This window comes from Malurus melanocephalus, unplaced genomic scaffold (assembly GCF_030028575.1).
Source record: "Malurus melanocephalus ecotype Western Australia unplaced genomic scaffold, MMel_1.1 scaffold_43, whole genome shotgun sequence".
Classification (NCBI taxonomy): domain Eukaryota; kingdom Metazoa; phylum Chordata; class Aves; order Passeriformes; family Maluridae; genus Malurus; species Malurus melanocephalus.
The window spans coordinates 2570818-2583461 of NW_026623275.1; the positions used below are offsets into that span (position 1 = coordinate 2570818).

At 39.0% G+C, this 12644-nt stretch overlaps 1 protein-coding gene across 4 annotated transcripts in view; it reads right to left on the reverse strand.

The window, feature by feature from the left end:
• The window catches only part of TIAM2 (TIAM Rac1 associated GEF 2), a 163101-nt gene that overhangs the window by 49841 nt on the left and 100616 nt on the right, over positions 1 to 12644 (reverse strand). For all 4 annotated transcript variants that reach the window (XM_057364872.1, XM_057364870.1, XM_057364868.1 and 1 more), the window contains 5 exons: positions 9805 to 9867; positions 4654 to 4818; positions 1835 to 1940; positions 1330 to 1407; positions 334 to 426 (listed from right to left, as the gene is read on the reverse strand). In XM_057364872.1, the coding sequence (XP_057220855.1) occupies positions 334 to 426; positions 1330 to 1407; positions 1835 to 1940; positions 4654 to 4818; positions 9805 to 9867 (505 nt within the window). The remainder of the gene's footprint in view (positions 1 to 333; positions 427 to 1329; positions 1408 to 1834; positions 1941 to 4653; positions 4819 to 9804; positions 9868 to 12644) is intronic.

Sequence of the window (12644 nt, forward strand, 5' to 3'; positions counted from 1 at the left end):
GGAAGTGATGGGTCATGGAAACTGAAGTTCCCTAGTGTGAGATGAACTCTTTCTCCAGTTTGTCCCTCTGTGCAAAAGCACTCGGTTGGATGGCTGAACACAGACTTTGTCTGCCAGGATGAACAAGAGCTCTCCCCACTATATTGAAAGGATAATTCAGTTAYTCTGTACACTATTTTTCCTAGTATTACATACTTTCCATGGTCTTTAGGAAAGAAAACTGTGAACAGGAAAGCCAAGAACCATTCCAGACAGCATTACTAAAGCTCCTTCAATTTTTGGACTCGAAAAAGATGATGAAGAACAGTTTTAAACACAAACAGGATACAATACCTTCCTTGTATGCCAGTCCYTCGGGGAGAACATCACTGACAAAGATATGGGTGAGATGCTCATTTTCGGCAACTTTGGCTGTGACAGCAAAGCCTGAAGTAAAAGAGGTTTAAATCAAATACACTTTCTGAGGAACACTTCCCTTTTATTTTGTGTATTTAATAGACTTTACATGAGAAGGAAGATACTTCTCATGAGAACACACCACAGAGCATACAGAAATTATCATATGCTTTCCCATCATTATAAGGCCTGTTAAAATTAACAGGACTTTTCAATTCCCAGAAAATGCCACTCTCTACTGTAAAAAAAAAACCCCTTACATTTAAAAAAAAAAAATTTCTACCGCAGTTCCACGACATTTCAATAACACAGCACAGCTCATTACAGGGAGTTCTGCAGAGTGTCCGTCACACAGAGATGTCCTAAACAATTCTAAAAACCAAAGCCCAAACTATAAAGCAGCAAGCCATGCAGACTAGTGAGTGGGAAAGGCCAGAAAATAATAATTTAAGACAGACTTGCAGCTAAAGAACAGCACAAAGCTTTACAAAGGTATCCGTGCAAGGTATGTGATTATTCCGAGGCACAACTGCCTCCCATGGATAAAAAGCCTGTGAGAACTTGCTCAAAAGGATACTTTTGATACCGTGCCAACAGAGGATCCCACTACAAAAAAAAATGGCAGACCTTGACCTTTGCCTGACTGTGAGCACTCACATTAGTCCTGGCAAAAGGCGTTTGTTTTTCTAACATGTCTGTGCTTCAATTATTTGGCCAGTGCAGCAAAATTAGAAAGTGGACCCTTCCAAATCATAAGAAATGTACTTGTCAGTATAAAACAACCAGTTTGGATCRTTGCTATAATGCTTCAAGTTCTTTGCAGACTCACACTCTGAACTATCAAGGATGGCTCTATCTGCTCTCAGAGACAAAAAAATCCCAAAGAGAGAAAGTAGGAAATGAGAAGAATAAAAAGAATTCCTGAGAGCTTACCATAATCACTTATGTTTTCAGTCTTTGTAAGGTGAACATGATAAACATTTAATGGACAGATTTCTATTTCATCATACACCTGTTGGAAAAGAGCAATAGCAGAAGTCACCAAATTATGAAAATACAAGCATCAAACCCCAGATAAAGCATCAGAAAAAAMCACAACATTCTTTGCATCAGGACTTGCTCTCTTTACATTAAGAGCAGTGTTACTGTGTAAGCATCACTGCTATCAGTGGGACTAAAGCTAAAGATCAAAAACCCATCCTGGAGTACAAGCTGACACTTTGCTTTTATACTAAAAGCCTCATTCAAATCTTCAAACATTCTTTGAAGGAAGTGTTTGCATTGCCTAGCCACCCAAAACTGTGAACCACAATGACAGAATGCAGTCCCAGAACAGCTTTAAAACCTTATTTTAGACCTAAATTTCACATATTTGTAGGTGATAACTCAACTGCAGCTACAGACATCACAAAACTTTATCTAAAAGGAGTCACACTTTCCTGGTCTACTATGTATTCATATGGCTCAGGAGCGCAATACTCAGTATTTTCATCAACCAGTCTTCTGAGTTGTAGGCCATAGTGTCTTGGTTCCAGCTGTTTCATCTAAAGAAGAAAAAGAATGAAGTTTGGAAATTATTATTTATTTCCAGAATTCCAGAAGACAGAGAAGCCACACACACACACACACACACACAACACGTTTCTAAAATCATGTAAAATCAAACGCAAAAGGTCATTTTCTACCTATTTTTGCAGTATAAACAAAACTAGAGGCATTACTTAAAAGATAAAGTTATAGTGCAATTTCCATGTTGCCTTATGATCCTCCCAAATTCTTTCATAAACAAAATGTCTTGGCTATTAGATTCACTGAGCACTTCTATATCTTTCCAAAGATATCACAACTGTCTTCTGTCCTTTTGAACTCAGCACTCAGAGCCACCTTTTTCTATGACTACTTGTAATGATTCAGTTCTGCTCAGCAGCTTTTGCTTCTGATGTAGAAAATGTAAATGCATGTATGGGCAGTTAGGGGAGGGGATGGGATGGCAAGCAGGTTCCCTAAGGGTTTGCCTTTATTAGATTTTATTTTTATTGCTGGGTTTCATCTACGATCAGAGAGTTTCCCCTATTTTTTTTTCTACCACATGAGGTCAAAGCAAAGATCCTGTCTCAACAGGAAGTAAAAGGGAAATAGGGATATTCCCAAMGGATATTAGCCTGAAAGTGCTGAGCCCCTGATGGGAAACTCTGAAAAATCAGAATACTGGCGAGACCATGGTACGAAACATTTCATTTTAGCATATTAATACAGCAACAATTCTAAAACAGGAGGAAGCAGTATTTCCAAAGGAAGAGGAATGACAGCCTCCCTGAGGACTATTTAACCCCTTTAACGCATCTCTGCAGCTTACAAARTCTGACTCTACTGAGTAACTAGTAAGTAACATTTTATTACATGCTACAGTTAACAAGTTCCATGTGTTCTGYATCCTGAAAAATTGAAATCAAATGCACAAGTTTTGCACACGTGCTATCCAAAAAGAGATGGAAAACAGAAATGAGAAAAGTATAAACCCCATAAAGCAAGGATGAAGGAGAAAAAAAACCCTAACAACTCCTCTGAACTTTAGCCTTATTGACATAGCATTCAAACATTTTCTGTTAACAAGAAAGATTCCTTACACTCACCAGAGCAGAATGAAAATGTAAGAAGAAAAAGAACCAGGATAGATGAGCAGAAAGTATTCAGCATTAGAGAATGCTTATGAAAAGCTTTACACACAGAATAGAAAGACAAAATAAAACAGATAAACATTTAAGAAAAAAAMYCAAGGAATTTAAAACTAAATTTTCATGTGATACAGACAATGAAAATTAAAAGTCTTTACAATTACAAATACTTWGGAATGATAGAGTAAGAGAGGTAAGGAATTTCCTTTTCAACTTAATTTTACTTATGTAGACTTTATTTCCTCCTTTAGGGGTCTTGCATGGTTCCGTAAGGACTTCAAGATGTTCTGGCTCTTTCATGCCACTTGGTGGCCAAGTTGTGCATCAGACAATCCCTTCAGCCTGACAGTACAGCAAAGTTTTTAAAGGTAAAGCCAAATATTAAATATTTTCTCCAGGATTCAYTCTCCACCAGGAGAATACATAAGAACTTAATTTCTCCTTTATGATTCCTGGGAGACACAGTGAGACTTGCCTAAATCAGAGTGCTTATTTTGATTTTAAAAGCTATCTCTTACTCTGGATTATTCAAATCTTTTTTTCTCCCCCCAATATTAGCACGTGAAAAGAGGCATTAAATTGGGTCCTTTCCTCCATCAGAAGCCTGAAAATTCATTAAATCAAGCCAGTTCAACGAGTTCACATGTAAATTCACTGTAACCTATGCCAAAAGCTGCAGCTGGATCTTRTCCAGCACTGACTCTTCTTTTTCCTGTTTTTCCCCTTGTGAAGCAAATAAAATATATTTACCAGTTGCCCAGAAAACAGAACTCAGTGGTAAAAAGTTATTTTTTCCAAAAAGCTTGTTAGCRTAATTTGACTTGAATCATGAAGTTAGAACTAAATTGAAGCACTGACACATGTGGAGGCAGAAGTGTTCAGTATCCCACAGTGTTCCACAAGTGCTGATGTTCTGTTTGTAACTAAAACTGGTTTTTCTATTTCACCTTCAACCTGTGACTCAGTTTTCTGTTCCATGATCTATAGCAATCCYTCTCAAATTGCCAGCACTGACTTTTCAGAAGGGAATTCACTCTTTGAAATTCAAAAGCAGAGCTTGTATTTAATTAAAAGCTTAAAAGGGTTCTTTCAGAAGCAAACATATATGATAGCCTTTATCAAGGCAGTCTTAAATGTCTTAATCTCCTGGCTCTAACTCAACCAGTCCCTGTTGCTGCTCTGTGATTAATTTGAACAGAAAAACTGGGTTTGCTGCAAGGACAACACAGAGCTGAGMCTCCCCAGGGCTGGCTACCTGGCGCACTGGCACTGCCCTTGAAGTACCCGTGGTGTGCTGTCTCCAGAAACACTTTTGGAAAACCTTTCCACAACCCTCCTACTTTGGCTACAACATATAAAAAACACAGCTAAGGAGAGAGAGAAATGTGCCTTGAGATAGTGAGATGTTGATATTACATTATTATGTATTATTAGTACTATATATTACATCATTGCTGTGTTATTATATATMATGATAATCTTATCACAGTTTTTGCTATTTATACATCCTCTGATATACTACATTCCTTCTCAAGTCCACAGCTGTATTTACAAGGTGCAATTGTGCATGAAGAATAGGTACCTTGCATGCCAAAGACAAAACATCCTCCACTCTGTGCTCTGGCTTGAGTGTCAGCGCCACTCCTTGGCCGTCACAGAAATGAACGTACGTCTGTGTTTCCCAAGCATTCTCCTTCTGGATGCTCTCTGGCACCGAGCAGTAGACATTCAAAAAATCGTCGACCTGCTGCAGGAAACAAGGGAGAAAAGAACGACATATGTGGATGTTTGGGGGGGGGGGAAAAAGTGCAATTACATGAGCAGTTCAGAGTGGCTACATATTCGGACAGTGCCGAACTTGTATTTCCCCATGGCAAGCCAGGAAACAGTTCTGTTACCTGCTGTCATTTACTGATTTTCTAGAGCTTGGATTGCACTCACTGTGCATTCCCATTATGGAATTTTATGCCTTTATTGTTGATTTAACTCATTGTGGAAATATGTAGTTACTTGGTATTATATCACAATAAATTTTTAAGACGAACCGAAAACTACAATTTTACCTAATCAATAAATATAAAACAACTCGGTAAATAAATAAACAAATAAAMGAATTGAATTACTGCCATTCTGACCAAAAAAATGACAATTAAATTCCAGCAGAGAGCACTGTGGAGCAAGGCGAGCCAAAACAAAATAAAGGACTGAAGCAGGCATAAAGTGCTCCTATTCTATTTACAGTTTGAGAACATCATGTTTCATTGGCAGCACAAGGTATTTGCCTGTTTACCATTTTGCTCCACATTCTCCCTCTTTCCAAAGCCACTCTGCTTGAYCAAATAACATCCGTCCTAAATAAATTCCCTGGCACTTTCTCACCCTTCGCTTTCACACTTTCTCCTGTACTGCACTTCAGGCTGCCTGTTTCAAAGGAAGCCACAAAAGAAGACAAACACTGAGAGCTGTTCAGAATTTGGAGATTCACATATATATATTTGGGTCAGCCTATTCTCTACATTGCTTAAATACCTATATCAAGGTATTTAACTTTATGTAGATGGGGTCTCTTGATTCCCCACACAGTCACTGGAAAGGGACAGTAACACCCTAAAGTGGCAAAACTTCCACCCAAAGCATATCTTAAGATATCCAGCACTGTTCTCAAGTGTCCCTACCTCCTTCATGATTTCTCTTAGCACTTTTGGTTTGTTTGTCGGGCGGGGGTTTGCTGCCTACATAAAGACCCTTGATTACACAATTCCTCCTCCCCTCCAGAGGGATGAAAGCCAGGGGTGAACCGCAGGTAAAACCTGCACAGGGACTGTTTGCCTTGCTGCAGGCAGCAAAGTTATTGACAACAATCTGTCAGTATGTCAGTAGCAACAGGGAGGACATTATTTTGTTTTTGCAAATAACAACTGTGGCTGCAGAAATGATGAAGCAAGCAATCCTACCCAGGTRATTACCAAACAATGGAGAAATTCAGGTTGCAGACAGCCCAGAGCATAGCACAGTAACAACATGATGCCAGAGTAACACCGCTTTGGTGGAGTAATATTAATGAACTAATTATTTTCATTAATCTTGTCTGTCTTGCTCAACTGTCCCTTTTAACTAATTGAACATGAAATTTCAATTAACACATGGGATGGGAATGGGAATCCTACTGAAATCCAGCAACTTATAACAACAGGAATCATATTCTGCTACTGCAATTAATGAAGCGATGAAATCTACACCAGGTGAAGTTTGACCTTGGTGGCTGTAGCTATGGCCTGCTCRTAGCACTGGTGATGCTGAAGAAGATAAGTCCTGTACAACAGTAGTTCTCTCAGCACTAAATCAAGTGCCTGGGAATGAAGGCTGACCTACCTCCACAGTGTAAATAACAGAAAGGAGGAAGGGGGCAAGGCAGGGGGGGCTGCAAGAGATTAGCACAAATGAGTCAGGCTGAATTTCCGTGGTGGTTTCCTCCAGGGAAAACCAAAGCTGTGCTTGCCTTAGCAAGGGAGCTTTGCAACTGCTACAATGGTTTATTGCACTGCAACAGCAGCTCTTCAAATCYGCGCAACTGAAATAAATCTCATTATTGCCAGAGATGAAAAAAAMCCATAACCTCATCTCATAGAGGATTAAGGTGATGAGAAATTGGTTCAAGGCTACCTTTCAATAGGTAATGTTTTATGACAGGACAGAAAGCTCTGCAGCCAAYGTGAACCACATCCTTTCCTTGCCATGTGCTAGGATGCTCAGGCATACAATTTGAGATAAACTTCCCTCTGTTATTAGACAYGACTGTGCTCCTTAACTGCAGTCAAGGAACCGTTGCTTCATCCACATTTTCCGTCTCAGAAAATCTGACATGAAAAGAGAWCTTTTCTTTCCTGTTATGCCCGCAGTGACTAATTCCACAATAGTTCATTCATTCATTGCCACATAAAGTTATAACAACCCATCCAATTTTCCAGAAAGAGGCGCCAGGATTTGCAGACTGTCACACGTTGTGYCACAGGGCTGTTGCAGGACCAATAGGTTACTTCATAATTTCCTCCCACTATTTGCCTCTGGTTTTATCATCCTTTTCAGGGAAAATACAGCTTCCCTGGCAGACTTCACTATTTGTCATTYGCTACCCTCTGCAGGCAGCATTTTATAAAAGTTTTGATGCTGGTTTTGTTTTTTCATTTTAAATCAGCCAGTGAAAGGCTGATGCCAGAGTAACGGTTTTCAGAGTTATGATGAATCATTTCTGAGTTGTTGTATGATTCACCAAAATGTCAGGAACTTAAAAATGCCCACGCTGTATTTAATACCCATTGAAAAAAGGGTTTCAGAAATAGGGTTGAGATAATAAGAAAAAAAAAATGTTTTTCTAGCTCCTGAGTTCTGCTCAGCACCCAAATTGTGTGGGTTTTTCTAGTCTTAAAAGACAACCCTGCTACATTTTTTAATTCTGGCCCAAAGCCTGCAGCCACATTGCCTTCTGACAGTCCCCCTCTACCTGGGGAACAGGGATATGAGCCCCTGCCTGAATTTGGAGAATGCTGCTTTATCTAGAWGAAGAAGACAGACCTTATGCCTTTTCTGACACTGCACCAAAGGGATTCTSCCTGCTCCCTAGTGCCTTCAAAACATTTCTCTGTCTTCTCAGAAGGGTTCAGGAGGAGTAAATGCTCCTGTTAGGCAAGAGGACAGGAGACCCACAGCAGATCCTGTTGTTTCAGACAGTTCTGTCAATCTTCCAGCCCCAACATTCTGACATYCAATCAGGGATTGGTGTCACAGCCCTTCAGGAGAAGCTTTCAGGGGCAGTGCCCAAGGGATTCTGTCACTTCTCAAGTGACAAATTTTTCCATGTTTTAGCATGTTTGAAGAGGAATAAATTGTGTCTGCTGTCTCTGAGATGGGACATGGATGCCATCTCATACCACACACAATGGTACATTCTGGAGCTATTTGTTAAGTGTTCTCTACTACAGGACTTGATTTCAATCCCATAATTACAACTTGCTTTGAAAAGAGAGGAGTGACTTAGTTTAAATACTTCCTCACTCCAGGAAATAGCAAGCAAGYGGCCAAGTAAAAAGGGAATTCAGGTATTTCAGTATAATTTTTCAAAGAACAGACAAAATTCAAAGATGCTTTCAGCATGCAAAACAGCATTACAGAATTAGCTGCTGASAGTGGGAGATGTCTCTCCCAGTGGTATTAGCTCTGTGCAATTAGATATTTCTTACCYAGCCATTAAATGAAAGCACTTGATGAGAAATTAAACCATGTAGTACATAATGATACCAAAAAAMCCCATAAAAACTAATAAGAAATGATCAACTTTATCCAGACCTTCCTCAAAAGATTCATTACAGTTAATAATTTTCAAGAGCAACATTGCATTTTAAATGCAGATTTTGGCTTTTTGTCTAATACCTGGTATATAAATTCATCTGAAATAGAACATTGCTGTAGTATGAGTTTTCTTAAGTCTTCTTTCAAGTTTTAAACTGCACCAGGTGATTATCTGGTTCAGGGAACAAAGCAAGAAAAGGGACAGTGGGTAGATGGAAAGGAAAACACCCCATTTGAGTCTAGTACATGTTGCCATTAAAGAAATTTAGCTATGCCATTCAGAAAATAAAGTCCAGAAACCCTGTGCCTAAGACTCAATTTGACTTTTTTTTTTTAAATCTGGAGCCTGCGCAACACTACTGAGAAAGAAGGATTCTGTCTGTCTACATAAGCCCAGTAGCACACAGGCAACATTCAGGGGTCCCACATGTCTGCAGTTATGGATTTGGATTATGGATTTTTGTCTGCTTTGCTTCCAGACTGGGGGCTGGCAGGCAGGCAGGCTGCAGGAATGGTAAGGGACCATGATTGTGGCCAGGCAGTGACAAGCAGCAGATCTCCTCCTCCTGGGCATCAGAGAGCATCAATCACAGCTATTTACTGGGTAATGCTGCTGAGGAGATGTTGCATCCTCTTCCTTTACTTGGGGAATCTCCAGCTTTATATTAAATCTTCCTTYTTTGATGGGATGGTCCACGGCCTTTAAATAGATTCCATTGCCTTAAAACTCAAAATACAAAGCTTTTGTTGAAGCAGACAAAAGGTAAAAATATACCTTGGGTTTCATCCCATCCCTGGAAACTATCAAGATCAGATTTTACAGRACTCTGAGGAGCCTGATCTAGTTGAGGCTTTTCCTGTTCATTCCAGGAGGTTGGACTAGATGAYCTATAAAGGTGTCTTCCAACCCAAACCACCTAAGATTTGCCATACTGTGAAGGATATTTTCAAACAATCTTGGCCCCCTTGGCTCAGACAATGTGCAGAYTGTACGCATCAGTGCATGAAGAACTTGAGGTTTGGGGTTCATTTTTTGTTTCATTTTTTAAAGGTGGTTTATTTCAGTCACACAAATTTGAAGAGCTRCTGTTGCAGTGCAATTAACCATTGTAGCAGTTGCAAAGCTCCCTTGCTAAGGCAAGCAGAGCAATGGTTTTCCCTGCAGGAAGCCACCACGGAAGGTTTGGTTTCATTTTTTTAAAGACCACCCTGAATGCTCAGAATCTTATGTTAATGGTTTCATTAGCAGAATTATAATCCTGTCATCTAACAAGAAAAACATTTTATGAACCTCTTTGGGGTCTTTGAACCAGCCCCATCATACACTTAGAGAAATGCATTCAGGAATTCAAAAACATGATGCAGAATGAGAACAGGCATATCTTACCTCAGCAGAGTTGGTTGAATTCTGAACACCAGCAAACCCATGACCTCCTGCTGAATCAAAAACCTATTGAAAATATTACAGATAAATAAGTAGGTTAAACAAATAAACTTCTTAATCTGTTTTGGTAAATCCTTTGTAAAAAATAAGAAAGAAAACAAAATTAATAAATATATATCAACCTGCTAAGCCCCAGGGATCTTTTTGTACTTTTTATTGCTTYATTCTGACTAGAAGTAATAGAGCAACACAACTCTCTCTATATAAAGAAAATTTAAGTAGATTTTCTCTTTCAAGCTACATGCACACTCAGATTCAAATATGTATATAAAACATGTCCTTGTTTTCTCCTATCTACTATTTAGTAATAAGATTAAAGTCCTTTACTTTCAAATCATGCGCAACAATTATAGGTTTCACCCTTCAGGATATAGTTAGGGAGAGCTGCAAATCTCATCATGATTTCAAGGGACTATTTTAAGCCATCGTTGCTGGTTTCTAAAACTTCCTACCCTACAGTTTTTCATCTTTTCTAACCAAGCAGTTTTCTTGACACTATCAATTGAAACTTTCAGCTTAGCTTTAAAGGCATACTTGACCCATACCCTACGCTATTAAGTAATGAAAATAGCTGACTACTGTGTCGGCTTTGGAAATGATGAAAGCAGGACTTGGGATGTACATTGCCCACATGTTTTGGAAACTTAATAACTGGCATCTCACAAAGGTGCTAGGCTTATTAATTATTTTTTAAATCCAATAAATGGCTATGGATACAACCAGATACTTTGGTGATAAGGCTGGTATAAACATATGGGTAGATCTATACCCGTTATATATGACATTACGATTTGCAAGTAATATTACCCTCCTAAACTGTAAATCTAAATAGCATTTTTTAATCTCTTGCAGTCAACAACTCAGGACAATATCAGACTTAATCTGATTTTTTGTGGGGGGGGGTTGGAATTAGGCAAAACGTTCAGGATAATCCAAGACAACAACAAACTCTCTCTCGATTTCATACAAAATCCAGTTTCTGCCAATGCAAATAAAGGGCAACACTCCTGAACTTCCTTGTCTCACTCACAGACATAATCAAAGTATTTTCTTGCTTATGATTTCTCAAAACAGTTCACCATTTAGCCATAAGAAAGCAGATCAGCATTTAAGAAACTGAGGATAATGTGAGCCTAGACATCCYCCATCTGCTACAGTGCAGTTTTATTAACTGATTTGTAGAATATTGAGCCACTTCATTAATGTTTACGAAAGCTTCCCAGAACAGAAACTCTGAACATTTTTTATTAATGCCATTAAAATAAACAAGATAAAATTAAAAACTTCTGTGACACAATRATGTTCAAGAATATACCATCTGATTTTGAAGCTAGGGTGGATTAAAACACACCCGCTACAGACAAATGAACTTAAACCCAAGAAAGAAAGACTTTTGTTAATCTATTGTTTGACAGAAACATTTCAACACAATGAGCAGAAAAGTGACCTCCACTTCTCTGCTTTACCAGCTGGCTGAAAGAGACAAAAATGTCATTCTCAGGCCTATTCTGATTTTGATATAGAATTAAGTGCATATACACAAGTATAAACAAGGATGTGGCTCTTTTCAGCCATCTTCTAGGTTCAGGGGCCAGTTTTCAAGCCATGCCCATAAAAAAAAAAAAAAACAAAAACAAAAACAACAAGAACCCCAGCTCATGTATGAAAATAAAATCATTTTTGGATCTGCTGTTTGCAAGGTATGGAATTAGAAGGGTGAAGACATATCTGCCTGCAATAGGGCTCCCTTCTCTTTGCTCTGAAAAGCAGTGGGAGGGCAGCAGGAGCCTCCTCTCCTTGCCACAGAGATAAGATTCCCTGTCCCTGAGCTGCACAGAATCCCCTTCACGGGCTGTAAAACACACAAGAAGACATATTACCCAGTTAAAAACAGTGTGAGGTATCAGCTCTGCTGGGAACAGAGCTAAAGGGCATAACATTCCTTCCCTCAGGGCTCATGTTAATAAAGAAATAGAGGTGCAGGGCTTGCAGACCACACTCAGCTGCTGGGAAACACTGGGGAAATTATGTGAAAAGGATGACCTAGGGAAAATTTCTCCTTTAGTTCCTTCTTTTGCAAGACAGACTTGAGTTTTCATAATTAATTTCACCATGTTAACACATCTCAATCAATGTGCTAGAATCTGTAACAGGCAGAAGTTTAATGCCAGTGTAACACATAGATATTTACCTATTCGAAATACAAACCACTAGACCAGAAAGCCTGATGTGTTATTTTGCAACACTGAATCTGTTGGATCAGCTCTGTGTCTATTGCAGGACATGCACAGATAGGTTTCTTTAAATCTTCCACAACAGACTACCAGACATGCAAGAACAGCCAATTTTCAAGTGCTGATCATAGATCTTTTGACTAATAAAATCAATATACAAGGGAACAACAGGAACAAGGTCACCTAATGAACAACACATAAAACACTGCTTTGCAGGAGCAAGAGCAGATATAGCAGAGGCTAGTGAAAATAGTAGTGCTCGAGTGAGAGTGCACCTCTGTAACTTCTGCTTTACTTTCAAGAAGTTTCTCTGCTCTTATTTACCCTTTTCTCAGGGAAAGGGCAGCAAATTTTAGTTTCACATAGAACTAAGCTTTCATTGAGAAAACACAGACTTGTCAAAGAGTCTTGAAAGAAACCTACTTCCAAACAGTTTGCAATGTGCCAGAAGAGAAGTTCTGTTATAAACTCAAACCTGGTGGTCTTACGCTGATGATAATTAAATTACTGGGCCAAAACCTGTCAGTTACCAATCTTGTTTTTCACACA